The sequence below is a fragment of the Canis lupus genome, chromosome 9, assembly GCF_003254725.2.
Source record: "Canis lupus dingo isolate Sandy chromosome 9, ASM325472v2, whole genome shotgun sequence".
Lineage (NCBI taxonomy): Eukaryota > Metazoa > Chordata > Mammalia > Carnivora > Canidae > Canis > Canis lupus.
Genome location: NC_064251.1, coordinates 1,482,757 through 1,500,642, shown reverse-complemented (window position 1 = coordinate 1,500,642; position 17,886 = coordinate 1,482,757). Strand labels below are relative to the sequence as shown.

At 69.8% G+C, this 17,886-nt stretch overlaps 2 protein-coding genes across 6 annotated transcripts in view; one reads left to right on the top strand and one right to left on the bottom strand.

Moving 5' to 3' along the window:
- The window catches only part of BAHCC1 (BAH domain and coiled-coil containing 1), a 318,708-nt gene that overhangs the window by 101,778 nt on the left and 199,044 nt on the right, over window positions 1-17,886 (top strand). The gene's annotated exons all lie outside the window — the stretch shown is intronic.
- CEP131 (centrosomal protein 131) lies at window positions 1,322-17,873 on the bottom strand. Of its 2 annotated transcripts, XM_025468274.3 has the most exons (26): window positions 17,684-17,873; window positions 15,618-15,816; window positions 14,888-14,991; window positions 14,379-14,493; window positions 14,069-14,196; window positions 11,580-11,693; window positions 10,930-11,085; window positions 10,027-10,144; window positions 9,503-9,619; window positions 9,117-9,264; window positions 8,438-8,532; window positions 7,895-8,077; window positions 7,334-7,516; window positions 7,137-7,256; window positions 6,855-6,980; window positions 6,360-6,476; window positions 5,173-5,275; window positions 4,288-4,489; window positions 4,087-4,194; window positions 3,891-4,008; window positions 3,602-3,676; window positions 2,734-2,876; window positions 2,475-2,652; window positions 2,199-2,395; window positions 1,652-1,712; window positions 1,322-1,568 (listed from the first exon to the last, which is right to left on the bottom strand). In XM_025468274.3, the coding sequence occupies exons 2-26, from the start codon at window positions 15,798-15,800 to the stop codon at window positions 1,494-1,496; spliced, it is 3,267 nt and encodes a 1,088-aa protein (XP_025324059.3). In that variant the 5' UTR covers window positions 15,801-15,816; window positions 17,684-17,873; the 3' UTR covers window positions 1,322-1,493. The 2 variants fall into 2 exon arrangements, with proteins under 2 accessions (XP_025324059.3, XP_025324062.3); XM_025468277.3 differs by lacking the exons at window positions 14,069-14,196; window positions 14,888-14,991; window positions 15,618-15,816; window positions 17,684-17,873.

Sequence of the window (17,886 nt, the reverse complement as noted above, 5' to 3'; positions counted from 1 at the left end):
CTGTCTTCCCCCGTGCCGTCCCCGCCGTGCTCCTGGGAGCCTGGCCGCAGTCAATGACCAGTCAGCTCCTTCTGCCTGCAGCTGCAGCCCAGGGAGGGGTCTGAGCTGTGCCCGCCGCCCTCCCCTAGAGGAGCCCCACCCCGCGCCCTTCCCGGCTCCAGCAGAAGGCGTCAGAGGCCAGCCTGGATCCTGGAACAGCCGGTGGAGAGGGTGAGCCGCAGGGCAACCCTAGCCCTGAGGGACGGAGCAGGGAGTGGGGGCCGGAGCTCCGCAGAGACCCGGACAGCCCCCCTCACCTCCCGCCCCGGAACTGGATGCCCCAGCCACACCCGGCTGCATGGCCACAAGCTCTCCTCCCGATCCAGGCACCTCACAGGACGCGACAGCCCCGTGAGGAGGGGCTCGGGCTCGGGGACGCTGTCCAGGGGCCAGCCCAGGCTCCCGCCCCGGGAGGGGTCAGGCCAGAGGGAGCGGGTGTGTGTCCCTGCGGCGCCCCGCCCCAGCACCAAAGAGGGAAAAGACTCTCGTGCAGGTGAGGAAACCGCAGCTGGACATACCCCAAGGCAGCGGGGAGGGCGGCGGCAGGAAGGGGGAGGCCCGTGGTGAGCGAGGGCCGGCAGAGGGAGGGGAGGCGCGTCCGCAAGGAGCACCTCGGCCTTCCCCTCTCATGCCTCCCCCCTCCTCACGGGCAGTTCTTGGCCAGTGCCCACTCCTCAGGGGCTCCCGGCTGTTGCACTTCCGGGGGGGTGTCCTCAAGTGAGGGAAGGAAAACGAGGGTCTCCTGGGAGGGCCACACTGTCTCCAGCCATCGGGAGAGAACAGCAGGCGCTAGGGCTGCTGGAGAGGAAGGGGAGGAGCCTCCGAGCCCCTTCTGGGGCAGAGCAGGCCAGCCACAGGACCTGAGAGCCACGGGGCCCAGGAGCCACGGGGGCCCAGGAGCCACGGAGCCCAGGAGCCGCGGAGGCTGAGAGCCACAGGGCCCAGGAGCCACGGAGCCCAGGAGCCACGGGGGCCGAGAGCCACAGGGCCCAGGAGCCACGGAGCCCAGGAGCCACGGAGGCTGAGAGCCATGGGGCCCAGGAGCCACGGGGGCCAAGAGCCACAGGGCCCAGGAGCCACGGGGACCAACAGCCACAGGGCCCATCGAGGCCCAGGCTGGAACAAGAGCCATTCTCTCTGCTGGGGGCCTGGGACCCAGCCCCAGGGGCTGCAGCAGGCACATGCACCGGGAGGGGCTGGGGACACCCCATGCCTGGCCTCCAGCCCCTGCTACCCCAGCCCGCAGCCCAGGAGAAAGAGACGAGGCAGGGGCTGCACAAAGTATGAAAAACACCTCTTTACTGTTAAAATGCAGGCATGGTGCTCTAACGTCAGGATGACCGGAGCCCAGGGCGGAGGAATAGAGGGGTCGGTGGGGTTGGGGCCGGGCTGGGGTCCGCCTCACACCAGGCACCCCCCGCCCTGCTGCTGTCGACCCCTCCGGGCTGCGGTGGTCACTTGGCGCTCGATAACGGCCACTTGCGCTGCTCCAACAGCTCTTCCAGGTGGTCGGCCCGCTTCACCGCGGCCTGCAACACGCAGTCTGCCAGGGGTCAGGCCCGAGTCGCCCCCACCCCGTGCCCCCCGGGCAGGCCCGGCCTCGGGGACCCACCTCATGCTGTTTTCGGAGGCTGCGCACGGCCTCCTCCTTCTTCGTCAGGGCCAGCTTCACCCTGTGGGGAGCACGCGGTGGGCTTCGGGGCCTCACCCCCGGCCAGACCCCAGGGCCCGTGTGCAGCTCAGAGGAGCAGCACAGTGGCTGGGAGGGGCCCCGTCCCAGAAGGGCCAGGGGGATGGCTGTGCTCACCCCACCCCAGCCCTGGGACGGAGGGGAGCTGCCCCCCTAACCCCTCGGGGCCTAGACTCCTCCCACACAGGAGCTGCTTCATCCAGGCCGGGGATGGGGGTGTGGGGGTGGAGGGTGCGGGGAGCTGCCTCTCTGCAGACCCACGTGGGGCGCTCCTGGGGAGCCGGTCCTGCTGGGGGGCTTGGTGCTCAGCCGGCCAGGCCCTCGGGCCACGCGTCACACGGAGCCCCCAGCGGCCTGGACGCCCAGCTCCACCCCAGCTGCCAGGAGAGGCGGACCCGCAGCCCGCATCCGCTTCTCAGACCCAGCACCCCCCACCCACCCCCTCGTGCGCCCCCAGGGCCGTGCCCACCTCTGGTGCACCTCCTCCAGCTCCGCCTGCTTCTCCCGCGAGAGCTGCTCCAGCTCCAGCCGCTGGCGGGCCCGCAGCTCGGCCAGCTCGGCTCTGGCAACCCGGGTGTCCTCCTCGGAGGCGGCCAGCCGGTCGGCAAACTCCCGGCGCAGCACCTCGGCCAGGCCGCTCCGCTCGCCCACCAGCTGCTCGTTGACCTGGGGGGGTGTGCAGGGAGTGAGCATGTGGCCGGGGTGGGGGGGCGTGGGGATGGGGCCGCCGTCCGCCCCTGCTCACCGCCGTCACGCGGGCCAGCTCCTTCTCCTTGTGCCGCAGCAGGCCCTGCAGCCGCAGGCCCTCGCCCTCCGCCTCCCCGAGCCGCCCCTTGAGCTCCGTGCACCGGTCCTGCAGCTTCCGCTCCGACTGCTCCAGCTCCGAGAGCTCCGCGTCGTACTTGTCCCGGAGGCGCTGCACGCTGGCGGGCGGACAGGGCAGGGCCGGGGTCAGGGGGCCCGGGCGCTCAGGGCCGAGCCGGGCGCCGGGGACAGGGCCTCACCGGCTCTCCGCCGCCCTCTCGCTCTCCTCCCTGGCGCGCGTCATGTCGGCCTCCAGCCGGTGGATGACCAGCTCGATCTCCTTGTCCCGGCCCCTGCGGACTTCTTCCCTCAGCTCCCGCTCCCGGGTCAGCAGCCATGCCTCCTGGGGGTGCAGGGGCTCGGTGGGGCTGGCGCAGGGTTGCCCACAGGACCTCGCCCTGCCCTGCGCCCCGTTGGCCCCATGGTCAGGACCCGGCAGGGGCCCGGGGTCCGAGGGGGGGACTGGACACCTCCAGCCTGGGGCGGGCAGGGCCCCGACGGGGTGGGCTCAGGGCAGGCAGTTGGGAGACTCGCGTCAGGCTTCACGCTCTGACCCAGCCGCCCCGCGTCCACAAACGTGCCTCACAAATGCAGTGACGCCTGCACATGGTTACGGGGCAGACAGGAGGCTGCTCGGTCCCCAGGCCTATGGGTCACCGGCTCCTGCATGGCCCGGAGCGCCTGTCCACACAGCCTCTCTCCAGAAGACCCGGCAGTGCAGGCCGGCACTTCCCGAGGGAGGCACCGCAAGTTGAGGAGGGAGCCTCCTCGGTGCTCCCCGAACACGGGTGGGCGGTGTCTGCTAGTTTCAAGGGCAGCCACGTGGGTGAAGGGAGGGTGAGGAAGGTCCTCCTCTGCCATCAGAGGGACTCACCCCGGCCCCAGTCTCCCCGGAGGAGGCCTGAACCAGCGCACTCAGGTCCGGTGCATCCACCAACCCCACCACCAACCCTGAACGGCCAGTCCGGGGAACCCAGACCGGGCCCACGGGAGGCCACGGGACAGGAACCCGCACGCAGCTGTTCCGACACCCGAGGTGCCGGCCAGGGGCTGCTTCCCGCTCCCCACCTCCTTCTTGGCGCAGTTGGCCTCCCACATCTGTCTTTCCGCCTCCAGCTGGTCCTTCAGGGCCTTCATCTCCATCTGGGGGGTGGCAGCACCGTGAGAGCAGGCCCCGAGCCCCCGGCGCGCACGCCAGGCTGTGGGTGCGCAGGGCGCTGGCCGGGGAGCCCCGCCACTCCAGCTCGGCTCAGCCCAGCTCCCCGGCCGGCGGGGCTGGGTGGTGACCCCTGCACCCCAGACGGGCGCGCCCCACACTGCAGCGGGAGGGGAGGGGCGGGGAGGGAGGCGCGCAGACCTGGTGCCGGCGCTCCTGCTCCTCTCTGCCCTTCTCGAACTCGGCCCTGAGAGCCCGGCCCTCAGCCGCACTGCTCTCCTCCAGCTGCCGCCTCAGCTCCTCCAGCTCCGCCCGCTGCCTGTGGGCCGGGACAGGTCAGCAAGGCCAGCAGGGCGGCCGGGGGAGGGGGCGGCGGGCGGGCCCCCCCGGGTGGCACCTGGCTGCCTGCTGGCCCAGCCGCTCCTTCTCCTCGGCCACCTCGCCGTAGAGCCGCCGCCGCTGCTGCTGCAGAGCCCGCTGCTCCTGCTCCACGTGCTGCTCGAAGCTGCGGGACCGAGGGCCGAGGGCTCAGCCCCGCCCCCCGCCCCCCGGACGTCCCAGCTCTCCCGGGCCAGGCCCGCGTGTCCAGGGCACCCACCGCTGCTGTGCGCGCTCCCGCTCCTGCTGGCCCAGCGCCTCCTTCTCGCGCTCCAGCTGCTCCCGAAGCTCCTCCACCTGGCGAGCGCAGCGCTGGGCCGCCCGCGCGTCCGCCTGCAGCAGCTCCGCCTCGTGCACGCTCTTGAGCTTCTTCACCTCCTGCTTGTGCCTGGCGATCAGCTTCTGGATCTCAGGCTCCAGTCCTGGAGGGAGGGCATCACGCTGCGGGGCCCGCAGAGGACCCCTGACCCAGGGCCCCGAGCCTTGCCCCCGGGGCTGCAGGGACTCCCAATTCCCACCCGCTGGGACACTGGGGCTGCCATCCGGCCAGGGGGTCCCTGACCCCGGCCACACTGGAGGCTCCAGCCCAAAGCACGGCGGAGTCCCCGTGGGCAGGCCCATCCCTCTGCCTGCGGCACTGCAACTCCCCGCCGACTCCCCGCCCTGGGGTTCAGGCCTGCGGGGTCTCCCCTTGGTCCAGGCGTTAGTGGGCACAGTGGAAGGGGGCCCGTCAGCCCCCAGACCCACTCTCTATATGCGGGAGGAGCAGCGATGGTGCCAGGTGGCAGGGAACCCCGGGGCACCCCCATGCTCCCCTGGAAGGTGGAGGAGTTCAGGGTGCAGAGGGGAAGCAGGGCCCCCCTCCCGGACCTGCGTGTGAGGCCTGTGGCCTGCCTCCCCGCCGCCCGCCACCCAGGCCTCCAAGCCAGCTGGATGCGGTCACCCACCCTGAGGCCTTGGGGCTCCCCGGGAATGTGGTCACTCCCGTGGCTGTAACGGAAACCACTGTCCTTGCCCAGGACCCCCCCCCCCCCCCCGCCGTGCCTGCCTCTGGGCCCTTGGCCTATCAGCCTCTGACCCGCCCCAGGGGCTGGCCGGCCCCCACCTCGGACTGTAATCTCCTTGATTTTTCGGGTTTTCTCGTTGATCCACTTCTCCCTGCGGACTTTCTCGGTGGCACTCATTAGTTCCTTGAGTTTCTTGATTTCCTGCCAGCAAGGACACGGGGAAGTCCCCAGGGCAGCGGTGAGGAAGCTAGAGACGCAAAGGGACCCCTGCGCCTCACCCACCCCTTCCCCCGCACATGCCCATGACCCCATTCGGCCCTCCCCAGAGGTGGAGGCAGGGTCCAGTCTGGAGGCCTGAAGCGGGGGCCCCACAGGGCACCCCAAGTCCCTAGCACCAGCTGACCCTGCGCTGGCCAGGGCAGGGTGGACCTTAGGCATGCTGGTGCTGGGGCGCCTGGTGGCTCGGTCGGTTAAGCGCCCGACTCTTGGTTTCGGGTCAGGTAGTGATCTCAGGGTCGTGGGGTCACGCCCTGGATTGGGCTCCACGCTCTGCAGGGAGCCTGCTTGAGATCCTCTCCCTCGTCTTTCTCTGCCCCCTTCCCACTTGTGTGTCTGCTTGCAGGCACGCTCTCTCAAATAAATAAATCTTAAAAAAAAAAAAAAAACTGCTAGTGCCCGCCCTTGCAGAGTCAGCTCTGGGTGTGGGGACTAGCTGCCCACAGTGTGCGCAGCGTGGCCGTGCGGGGGAGGGAGCCTGTGAATGGCGGCCGCCGGCACAGCACAATGAGCAGGGGTCCAATCCTCGGCCAGCAAAACCAGGAAAAACAGGTGAGGTCCCCTGCCCCAGGGCCCAGACCGGGGGCCGCTCAGGTTCACACGTGGCCAGCACTGCCTGCCACCTCCAACGTGACACAGCGAGGGGGACTGCGAGTCCCTTGGCCCCCACCCTAGCGTCCAGCACCCAGGCGGTCAGAAGGAAGCTGCTCCAGGGGAGGGAGGGGACAGATGCTGGTGCTGGGGCGGCATGTCCGCTGCCTGGGCCGCTGGCTGGCACCCCGTGTGTGGGCCACAGGCCCGAGGCTCTCACGTGCGCGCTCCTGGCTCCACATGGTGGGTGCACAAGCCCCCGTGACTCTCACACTCCGAGGCGGCCTGGTTCTGGGGTGGCCAGGCAGGGACCTGCCCCCACGGGGCCTGAGAGCACCGCGGGGCTGGAGGTAGGCCGTAGGACGGCCGGTGCAGAGACGGCCACTCAGGCCGCAGGCCACCGGGCCGAGAGGCTCACCAGCTCGTGCTGCTCCTGCACCTGGGCCTCCCTGTCCTTGCGCCTCTGGTCCCTCTGCTTCAGCTCGGCCACCACAGCCTCACACCTCTCCGCCAGGGCCTTCTTGTCCTCAATCAACTGCAATCAGGGGCCGGGGCTGAAGCTGCTGCCCCCAGAGGGTCCCTGCCCCCGTGATCACTGCCCACCTTGCAGGAGCCTGCGAGGGGCCCTGGGGCTGGGAGGGCAGGCGGCAAGCGGACGGAGAGCATGGGTGGGGGACACAGCCGCGGGGCAGGGGCAGGTCACGGCTGTGGGGGGAACACCATGATGCCTTGGATGACCTGTCAAGCAGTTCCCACAGGGGAAGGTGCCGCCTGTTTCCGCAGAGGGGAGGAGGCCCGTGGATCTAGAAGTCTCCGAGAGGCCCGAGCCGGCCTGGACCCCGACGACCCCATGTGCCCAGCAGGTCCCGGTCCCCTCCCCCGCCGCTGGTGCCCCCTTGCCCGGCGGAGGCACCTGGTCGATGAAGGACAGGTGCCGCTGGATGGTGGCCTCGTAGTGGTCCCTCTGCTGCCGCAGCTGCCGGCCCAGCTCCTTCTCGGTCTCCTTGACCCGCCGGACGGTGAGGTCCCGCTGCTGCATCTGCGAGGGGTGCCGGGGCGGCGACGGGGCAGAGAGAGCCAGGAGGGGGACACGGAAGGCGAGGCCTCTCAGGGAGCAGCACTGGCAGGGTGCCCAGCTGGGGAGCAGGTGCAGCGTGCGCGTGCGTGTGGGCGAGGCTGGGGGCGGGGGCGTTACCAGCGCTCTCTGCAGCAGCCCCACCGCCTGCTTCTTCTCCTCCACCTCCAGTTTCAGCCGCATCACAGATGTGCTCACCGTGGACCCGGGCTCCGGGCGCCCGTCCTCCAGCGCCAGCCCCTGGGGAGGCAGCATATGTCAGGCAGGCCCTGGTCCCCCGGTGAGGACCTGCCGTCCCTCCCGGGGCCCCTCCACACCTGGGGGGCCGAGGCCGGCCGGTCCTGCCCTAACTGCTCCATCTCCATCTCGTGCAGAAAGCTCATGATGCTCTGCAGCTTGGCCTCAGAGAGCAGGGTCCCGTCTTCGGAGGGACCGTCGCACGTGCTGAGCTTCCCAAATCTCTCCAGGTTGTCAGCTGTCAGGTTGCTGGCATCGTCCTCCTACAGGTACAGGGGAAGGGGCGCAGCATCAGAGGCTGCGGGGCGGCCGAGGGCTCTGCGCTGGCCTCCAGGAGCAGCTCAGGACCCTAGGGCAGGAGCACGCGCAGGCGCATCTGGGGAAGGCGGCTGGACCTGGTCTGGAAGGAAGGGCCTCTCCGGCTGCCCAGGTGCTTGCAGGGCATCGCTGAGGGCCCCCAGCAAGGAGGCGGCCCTCTCTCCCCACCCCAGGATTACTGAGCATCCTAAATCTCAGCGAGCCCTCAGAAGAGTGGGGGGGACTCAATGAAGCCCTACGTGGCCCTCACTGGGGTCCCGAATGAAGCAGGCAGGTGCCCCCACGGTGCCCCTGTGACCTGTGCAGTCGCAGCCCACAGTCACCTCATCCGTCCAGGAGTACTTGTCCTTGCGGTAGGCCCTGGGACGGGGCAGCGGCTCGGGCTCCTCTTCCAGCAGCTTCAGTGTGTCTAGCAGCTCGTCCAGTGTCACCCTGGACTTGGCCCTGCTCTGGGCAGGGCCCCCCACCTCCAGATCCTCACCAGGCATGCCCTGGGCGCTGGCATCCTGCAGCGGACACAGAGGAGGGAGACCCACTGAAGCCACTCAAGCCACGCGGCCTGGACTCATCCCGACCCACCTCCAGGGAAACGAGAAGGGTGGCCAGGCAGGGCGCCCCTGGGGCTGGCCTTCTCGCCCCTTGGCCCACACCTAACCTCGGAGCCTCCCGCTCCCTTCTGCAAGCGGGTGCAGGGGGCCCCACCCCAGGGTGTCTGTGAAAGTCTGGGGGGACGTCAGAGCAAGCCCTGACTCCCCAGCTCCGCACTGGAGCAACGACCCAGCCCTTCCTGGCATGAGTGGCCCCAGGCATGGACGCGCCCCGAAGCTGAAGCCAGGGAGGGAAGTCAGGAGGAGCCGTGGGGACACCTGAGGCTTGTCCTCTGCCAACTGCTGGGGCTCCGGAGATGAAGGGGAGGCGGACTGGCAGGGCTCCTCTGGGCGCGCGGTCGGGAAGCCAGCGCCTGTGCAAGAGAGCACAGTGGTGGCCCACCTGGGCGTCCCCCCGGCCGGGGCAGCAAATCCAGAGGAGCCCTTGAGAAGGGGCCACACTCAGGAAGGCACAGCAGGACAACACGGGCCATCGGGGAGTCTGGGCAACACGGGCTCCTCTGGGTGAAGGGTCAGGGGAACTAGTGCGACCCTAGGACTCCAGGCAGGCCTCACTGCTCCGTGGGTCCCCTGACCAGCTGCAGAGTAAGAGGAGCAGGGCTGCAAAGCCTAACGCTGAGGCCCCTCCTCCATGGGGGGACGTGGCCAAACGGGCCGTGGCACAAAGTGGGGTAGGGGACATCGGGAGGGACCACAGCCCTCCGGGGAGGGGGGGGTCGGGGGAGGTGATGACCTTGAGGGGGGTCGGGGTGATATGATGATCTTGATGGGGGTCAGGCCGGGGTGATGAGCTTGGGGGGGGGGTCAGGGTGGGCTGATAACCTTGAGGGGGGTCGGGGTGAGATGATGACCTTGACAGGGGTGGGGGTGGGCTGATGACCCTGAGGGTGCACAGGCCGGAGGCAGAAGTGTGGCCCGCGGGCTCTGCTGTGCTCACCGGCATTGTTGGCCTTGTGGGTCTGGGGGGTGTGGGTGGTGCCCCCCGGCCTTGGGGGCAGCTCCTGGGCAGGCCGGGGCTTCTCTGGCCCCCAGGCCTCCTTCAGCTCGGGGTCACCTGACTTCTGGGCTCGCTTCTGCTGCAGCTCCTGCCGTGAGGGGGAGCTCTGAGCAGCATCGCTGGACACAGCCAGGCCCCTCGTCCCCCCACCCTGTGCCGAGCTGCCCAACGCCCAACAACCAGGGGCATGGGGAAGGAGGGCTCCGGGAAGGTGGCGGGCAGGGGTCCCCCGGGGGCACGGTCTTGCTCTCAGCCACAGAGGGCAGACCCAGCGAGTGTTTGCTGCCTTGGCACGGGGTCCCCACGCCTCGGGTCACCTGGCGTACCTGAATGGCCGCTCGCCTGGCCTGGCGTGCCTTCTCCTCCCGGGCCTTCCTCCTGGCCGCCTCCTTCTTCTGGTGCTGGTCCAGGAGGCTGTCCCCTCCCAGCTGCCGCCGCTGCTCCTGTGGAAGCCAAAGCCACAGCTGGTCTGACTGGGAAGATGGAGCCGCCCGGTGCAGACCTGGTTTCCACGGGACACCCTGGCCCCCAACCTGCTGTCTCTCTGCCCCAGAGGAGAAAAGCGTCCATCCAGGCAGCCAGTGGCTCCTCCGGGTGGGGAGGCCGCTCTGCACCTCAGGGCGGGGGCCCTGCAGCCAGAAACCCACTCAGACTGTAGGTGGCAGGCGTGTCCCGATCCCCAGGCCCTGACCCGGGGCAGGGAGGGAGCAGGGGGCCCCCAGACTGGGTACGGGCCACGGGCAATTCCAGGCCACAATCCCACGGGTCCCAGAAACCCCACTATATGCAGCTGAGACCCCGGGGACCCTCGCCCGCCTCCTCGGGGCACGGCTTACACACCCACGCTGACCTCTTGGTTGGATGCTGGCAGGTGCTCTAGGCGGGCAGCTCTGGCTTGGCGCCGCTGCACCTGGTGGCGGTACCATCGCTGGATGGTGACAGCTGCCCGGTTCACCTGGTGGATAAACCTAGGGGGAAGGGGGCAGCAGGGCTCGGGACCAAGCCTGGGCCCCGTGTCCCGTGGAACCAGGCAGCTGAGCGACGGCCTCTTGTCCCTGGATCCCCGAAGGCCCAGGTGGGCAGGGAAGCTAACGGCTGCACGTTCCCGCAGAAATGAAACCCCAGGAATAACCCAAAGGCCCACCGTTTGGCTGGGGGTGAACGCTGCATCCTGACACAGATGGCAACTCCCCGCAGAGAGCGGCAAGCCAAGGACACGGCCAGGCGTGATAGGCCACGGACCAAGTGCTGCCCCCTCAGAACATTCTAGAAAACGCAAAGCCCTAAGGGGATAGATCGCTGTGGCCAGGGTCGGGCCTGGAGAAGCTGGATAAAAGGCATGTGGGGGCTTGTAGGGGTGATGGACCTTCTGTGTCTTGGCGGCTGTGTGTGTAGACGACACAGGTGCACATGTGTGCCCAAACTCACCAAGCCCACCCCTTAGCCTGCGGGACCATCTCATAAATCAGTTCACTTGGATAAAGCAGAGTCAACCCTTGATCTCAGCTCCTGGGACCATTTGCTGGTTCGTTCGGCAAAGGTCCCCCGGGAGCACCCAGGACATGGCTGTGGCCACCACAGGACAAGCACACGGCCAGGCAGGTGACCGAGCAGCCGGCGCCTGACCTCACTGTCGTGTGACCTGAGCTTGGCAGCCTCCGTGTTCTAAAACTATTATCAACTGGAAATTTCTCTCACGGGAGCTTCAAGCCCCGCCGCCGCCACTCCCCCCAGCCCCCAGCCCCCCGGTCACCTCTCGGCCTCCTCCTCTGTCACCTCCTTCCGTCTGAGCGGGCCCGGGGCGCCCCCTGTGTTGTTCTGGGCCACATGCTTGCTGCCGGCCTGGTCCCCGTGCGGCTTCCCGAAGCTGCCGCTGCCCCCAGCCCCGGTGGCCGCCTTGAGGATGTTGCTACCGGGAAGGGCAGAAAAGGCTCGCGGCGGGCCCAGGCCCCGCACCCCCGGACCTCAGGAGTGAGCACAGCCTGCTCCCTGGGCCTGGGCCCGAGCGCCAGCAGATCCCCAGGACCGCCTGCCCGCCCCCCCGCCCCCTCCCGGGGTCCATTCGGTGGCATCCACTTTGGTGGCCCCGTGATTAACGAGCTCATTACGTTCAAAAAAGCAAAGCGGTCTCAAGAGTCACAGGATCCCAGAGCCGGACAGTGACCCGAACCACCCGTGGGCAGTCCCGGCCCCCGACTGGCCTGCGCAGAGCTGCTCTGGAGACTCTAGGGTGGCCGCGGCTTCCCCAGCAGGACCCCACGCGGGGCTGAGCCCCAGGCTGGCCTGACTGCCCACCAGGTCTGGCCCGTACAGTGCCCCCCCGCGCCCCACCCCGGTGCCCGTCGCGGGCAAGGGCAGCAGCACCAGCGCCCCGACCTGCCCCAGACCAGAGCCAGGCCTTACTTGAGGGAAGGAGCTGTGTGGTTAGAGCTCTTGGGGGGCGGCGCCCTCTCTGGGGGCGTGTAGTGGTTGTGCACCATGGTGGTGACGCAGTTGCCCACGGTGCCCTTATTGCTCCTGCCGGAAGACACGGGAGGGGGTGGCGTCATCCAGGCGTCCCTGGGGCCCCTCCACGGCCGCCACACCGATAGCGGGGGCCTCCTCGGGGCCCGGGACAGCACCCCCCCCCCGCCCCCAGGCATTCCACTGAGCAGAACCCGAGCTGCGCAGGGAGCACCTGGGCCTTGGCAGCGGACATGCCTGCAGTGGGGACATGGGTCAGAGACCACCTGTCGATGGGGATGGGCCTTCCTGGGGCAGCGAAACAGGGCGGAAGACACACACCGTCCTCTCTGCCCCTCAAACGCCCGGGAAGGAACACACGTGGTATAAACACACGAGGACGGAAGACGTGAGCACAGAGCTTAACGAGATGAGAATCAGAAGGACCAGTGGTGAGTGACACGTGGAGGGCTGGGGACAGGGAGCTGGGGACCAGGGGAGCCCCACAGAGCTGCGGGAAGTGGAGGCCCCCAGCTCTGCTACGCTGCACCGCAGACCCCTTCCTCCCTCGGCACCCAGGCACCGAGCCCGTCCCTCCGCTCCGACAGGCTGGCTCTCCCGGTGACGCTGTGGCGGGCGGGAGACCGGAGAATCCCTCCCCAGGGGCACCGAGCCGCCCGGAGAAAAGCCCCAGACGCCGATGGCACGGACCCCCAGGCCGGCAGCCCGGCCCTCCTGGTCACCCCACGTGAGCCACCAGGCAACACTGAGGACACCCCTGGGAAAGGCCCCAGAGCCAGACTCCAGACATGAGGAGACGCCGTGTGAAGGGCGGATGACCAGAGGGGGCGGGACAGGGTGTCTCGGAGAATCCACACGGGCCCCGGGGCAGTGTCCACACACCCTAGGGACAGCGTCTGCGGCACGGGCTGTTGGTGGCCTGCGCCGATTTCAACGCAGCCCTCACGGCGGACCCCAGACGGTGCAGCGCAGACGGGGCGGGAGCGCAGTCCCCCAGCCGGTGACCCTGCAGCGGCGCCCACGGCCCCACCGCCCCGCCTGCTGCCGTCGGAGCCCTGGGAGATGGAGCAAGATCTGCCGCCCCAGCAACAGGAGGAGCTTGTGGGACGAGGCCCACGCGGGGCTGGGGCAGGGCAGGCTTGCAGCACGGGGCACGCAGGCCCCTCGGGGCGATGCTGAAGGCAAAGGAGACGACGACTGGGGAGGTGCTGGCTCTCTAGAACCTTCCAGCAGGCTCACTGGGCCACTGACACCGGGACCGAGCAGCCTGAGCATCAGCATGGGGTGGGGGCACCGAGGAGAGCGCGGAGGCCCCAGGGTGCAGAGGCACCCCGAGATTCCACGTGGGGGAGCAAGGGGACGACACAGAGCGTGTCTGGAGACAACGTGGCACCCGGAGAGGACGGGGATCGGGAGGGCAGACTCCGCAGCAGGGGCCCTGGAGCCACGGTGACCCTGACGGCTCCCTTCCCGGCACGCCCTGGGCTCACCCGGCTCTCCTGTCGCCACCCGGTGCCCTGGCGGGGGGAGGCGGGTCTGCAGGAGGCTGTGCCCAGAAGACAGAGGAAGGAGGGCCCGCCCCCCCAAGGCGGGGGCACGTGCACGGGGAGGGGGGCAGGGGGTGGGGCAGGCGGAGGAGCCAGGCCCCGAGGGCCTTCTCTGCGCAGAGGAGCTTCAGGGTTCTATCCTCAAGTCCGGGACAAGGGCCGGGACGCAGACAACACGCAGGAAAAAAGATCATTTTAGGGTCCGCGAGCCGCGAGCCTGCCCCACAGGAGTGGCACCCGAGCGCAGCGCACTCCCCGGCAAACCCTCCCGACTCCGCGGGGCAAATAAGAGCATGACCCGCAGGGCGAGGATCCAGGGCCCGGGTCCACAAGTTCCACGGCAGAAACGAAACACAAAAAAAACCACGCAAAATCCCAGAATCCGGATGAAGCAGAGCGGGTGCTGGCCCTGCGTGGAAGCCCCGCCCCAGAGATGGGCGCGCACCTGCCCATGGAGCGGCCGAGGCGCGGTGCGCAGGGGTGCGCAGGGCGGCCACGGGACAGCAAACCCCGCCTTCCAGCCCGCCGTGGGGGCCGACGAGGGACCCTGGAGCCCGCACGCTGACCAGCCAGGGCCCCGGCTAACACGCTGCGCCCCTCCCCAGATGCGGGTCGGGCCTCGCAGTGCGGCCGGGGCCCCCCCAGGAGCCTCGCCAGGCCCAGCCTGTGCGGAAGAGGGCGGCGCAGGCCAGAGGAGCCCCCGCATGCAAGACGCCTCCCCCGAGGCCTCCTTCCCTGGGCCCCGGGTGACAAGTTCAGTCACTGGTTTCCCCACTGGTTCGTTCATTCTGGAGCACGCAGGTCCTGGACAAGTATGACAGATGCAGCGTGCCCCCCACCCCCCAGGGCTTCAGGTGGCTGGGCCCCGACCGCGGCTCCCACCTGTTGTTGGCAGTGAAGCTCGGGGCCAGGGGTACGGTGCACTCTCTCCTCCGGGGGCCCACGGGCGCACCGACGGTGCTAGGGCTCCGGGAGTCGGGTGGCGAGGCAAAGGCCCTGGGCTGGTCATCCTGTCGGTGACACAGATGCCACCTCCTCGGACCATGACCTGCTGCCCAGGCCCCTGGCTCATCCCCCACTGGCTCCCCCACAGGCTGCGGGTTTCTGTGCCCCTCCCCCACGTCTGATGCTGGGATCAAAGGTGCCCCCAGAACTCAGAGGGAACCTCGCAGACCCTGGCGCCGGCCCTCACCAGGACGTTCCACGTGGCTGCCTTCTCACTGGGAGTTTTGCTCAGACCAGCCGCCCTCTTCTTCCCACCGGGGCTGCCCTCAGAGAGCGTCAGGACATGGGGGCTCTCGGCCGGCCTGTGTCGGGAGAGGGGACGGCAAGCAGGGACAGTCAGCCCCGGGAAGCCAGCTCCAGGAGCACGGACGCCACATCCTCCGGGGGACGGGAGGGGCCAGGTCACCACCAGGAAACTCTGTCCCCGAGCACTCCCGCCGCGCCCTGGCCACCCTGACACCTGCACAAAGGGCGCCGCAGGGACAGGGGGAGACGAGCAGGCAGAGGGCCACTGGCCTGGGGGTCCGCGTATCTACTTGCAGGTAGGATGGGTCAAGGCACATCCCGCCTGCCCCCTGCCCCCCGTGGGGCTGGCCTGAGTGCAGGTCGCGTCAGGCCCGTGTCCAGCTGGGGCCCAGCCTGGTGAGGCTGCAAGAGGGGCTGACGGAGGCAGGAGGGGAGGGCGCCAGGGGCTACCTGGGGGCGCCGGTCCAGGCCTGGTTAGCCGGCGGCTGGTGGACCTGCGTGGTGCTGTTGGATCTGCGGAGGTTGTTGACGGTTCGGGAACCCCCGGGCCCCTCCTGCAGACAAGGAGAAACAAGCACCCCGTGGCGGGGGCTGCAGACACTCGCCGGAGCACCGCATGCCATCCTGGGGCTTCCTGGGGCTCCCTGGGCCTCGGAGAACGGGTTCAGAGAGAGGAGCGCGGTCTCCCGGTTCTGAGGACGGCACCCCCGGGGTCCTCGGCGTGACCCGGGGCGCGGGCAGGTCCTCAGCCTCTAGAAGCCTCGTCTTCCCTGAGCAGAGTGGTTCCCTGCGATGCGGTATGGTGAGGGTCCAGGAGGAAGAGGGTGGGCCTGGCCGGGGAGTGGGCGACGGATCCCCGAGGAGCGTGGCCCGCTCGCTCCCGCCGCAGCACCTGCTGCCAGCCTGCCCATCAGGTCCCTTCAGGGCGCTGGAGCTCATCCCCTCCTGCTCCTTGAGCGCCTCACTAATCCAAATGTTGGTGGAGCAGGAGGGACCGAGGGGTTGGTGCCAGCAGGATTTAGGCCCCGACCCTGGCCTGAACCCGTGGGAGTTAGGTCTCTGGTCTATACGAGCTGGAGTCTCCCCGGATCTCGGGGCGGCCACAGGCAAGGAAGAGGCAACAGCCGTGAGGGGTGCGGCGGCTCTTCGGGGCGCCCGCACACCCGGCTCCGGCACTTACCGGCGCCTTCCTCCTTGGCTCACTGCCGGCGACCACGGAGAAGCGGGCGATGGGCTTGGTGGTGGAGGCGCTGTTGGGGCGCCAGGACACCGGCGGGGGGAGGCCCGTCAGGCTGAGGTCCACGCCTTCTGAGCTGCCCTCGGGGGTGCTGGCGGGCCGGCTGGCGGGGCGGGAGCCCTTCATGGGGGCGGAGCAGGCCCTGAGCAGGCAAGACATGCAGCGGGCGCCCTCTGAGAGCCGGGCCGCCCCACCACCACCTCCCGCCCGGCCTCGCAGGCACCTCCTTGCAGGGTGGGTGGGGGTCCCAGGGCCAGGAGAAGGCATGAAGCAGAGCAGGGTCGCCTCTCCGGAGGGACCCCCTCGAGGGTGGCCGGGGGCAGCTGCCTTCCTTCATCGGGGGGGCAGGCAGGTGTCTACAGAGGGCCGCCCCCTGGGGTCATCCTGAGGCCGGCGGGCAGGACGCGCCACGAGAGATGTTCTAACGGGGACCCGGTCTGATGCTTGCCACCCGACCCAGGGTCTGCAACTCATCTGGCCACGGCACCCCTGAGTTTCCCCAGCGCCCCCAGGAGCACCCCAGGCGTCCTGGCATCGGCCGCCCACTCCCAGGCCCTGCACCCTCCCAGCACCCGCCACCCTCCAGTCTTCCGGGCTGTCCCTTCCCTCCTGCTCCTCACCCCTCAGGTCAGGGGGTCCCGGGCTCAGGCTTGGCCTCCCCTCCACCCACCCTCTCACCTGGGGGCCCACATCTGGCTTCCAAGCTCCATGCAGACGCTGGCGGTTCCCACCCCACCCTGTTCCCTCACCCCTGCCTCAGGACCTCCTGCGCATCTGGTGCCTTGGCCCCAAAGAGACCAAAACAGGGCGCTGACTTCCGCCTCCAGGGGCCACAATTTGTGGCCAGCCCAGGCCAGGCCCTAGGCCCCAGGCTGACATGTCCCCCTTGGCCAGCACCCCTGCTCCCCCGGCGGCCAGCCAGTGGGCGCCCTCTCCCCACACAGCCCTTCCCTCCACGAGCTCCCCTTGCACCTGGACCAGCACAGCAGCCCCTCGTTCCCCCTCCCTGTGGCCAGAGCTGACCTTTCTGCAGCGGGTCTCAGGTCACACTGTGTCCCTGCCAAAACCCGTCCGAGGGCCCCGCACCGGGCACAGAGAATGAAGTCTAAACACCCGGCAGCCCTCGGATCTGACTCTGCTCTCTCTGTGACCTCCTCGCTGCCCCCACCCCCGGGGGGGCCGTCGCTCTGCTGCAGCCAAACCAGCCGTCCCGCTGCTCCTCGGAACTGGTTCCCATGGCAGCCTCTGCACCGCGGGCCCTCCGCCGGGCACCCCTCCACTCAGAGAGCCCCAGGCCCGGCACGGTGCTCCCCGCTCCTGCTTTATTTCCCTCGGCCTGGCCACACAGGTCGGTCTGTGTTGTCTGACCCCTCGTAAGAACGTCAGCTCCGCGAGGACAGGGCCCACACGGCCCCGGCACGTGGCAGGCACTCCAGCAGCAGGAGTGGGTGCGCGGGCAGGACACGGCCACCAGGGAGGGAAGGGCACGGCCCTCCGGCCAGGAGCACTGCGGGTGGCTCGCCGTTACCGCCAGGGCAGCGCAGCGGCCTCCCCGCCTGGGCCCAGGCGCCGAGTGGGGGGCCCTGGCCAGGGGAGCCCAGGGCTGTCCCTGCCACTCACGCCAGGCCTCACTGGAGCATTTCCGGCTGCGGGGGTGACTTTAACACCGTCTGTCCCCAGAGCACTGGCCACACCCCGCGGGACCCAGGCCGGCCCCTGGGCTGCAGCTGCAGCGCGCGGGGCTCAGGCGGTAAACACAGCCTCTCCCTGGAGACGTCCGGGCCGACCTGGCCGTGCGCACAGGCCGTCCGCCCCGCGCCCCGCGCCCCGCGCCCCGAGCCGGGGTCCCAGCCCCTGCCCCGACCCCTCAGCCCCGGAGTCTCCCCCCGGCAGCTCCGGGCCCCGAGCGCTCGGCTCCAGGGGCCGGACCCCCCACCGCGGCCCGTGAGCGCCCCGCCCGCACCTGCACGGGGGAGGCGGCGGCGCCCTCACCTGCGCGGCGCCCTCACCTGCGCGAGCCCCGCCTGGGGAGCCTGCGGGGCGGGCGGCGGGGCCCGTGCGAGGCCCTCCCAGGCGCGACGCCCCGGACCCAGGCTCGGCGCTGGCGACCTCGCGCCCCGGCCCGGCCCGGCCCCGAGGCCCAGGTGACAATGAAGCCGCCGGGCCGAGGGCGAGCGGCCGCCGCCAGCAACCAGCCTCGGGCCCCGGCCCG

What these genes read in the sequence shown, in the direction of transcription:
- CEP131 (XM_025468274.3), bottom strand. Translation starts at nt 15,800, where the DNA reads ATGAAGGGCTCCCGCCCCGCCAGCCGGCCCGCCAGCACCCCCGAGGGC. An exon ending in TGCAGGAGCAGCACGAGCTG is followed by an intron (nt 5,276 to 6,359) that starts GTGAGCCTCTCG and finishes CCTTGCTGGCAG; the next exon opens with GAAATCAAGAAACTCAAGGA. An exon ending in GAGAGGGCGGCGGAGAGCCG is followed by an intron (nt 2,653 to 2,733) that starts GTGAGGCCCTGT and finishes TCCGCCCGCCAG; the next exon opens with CGTGCAGCGCCTCCGGGACA.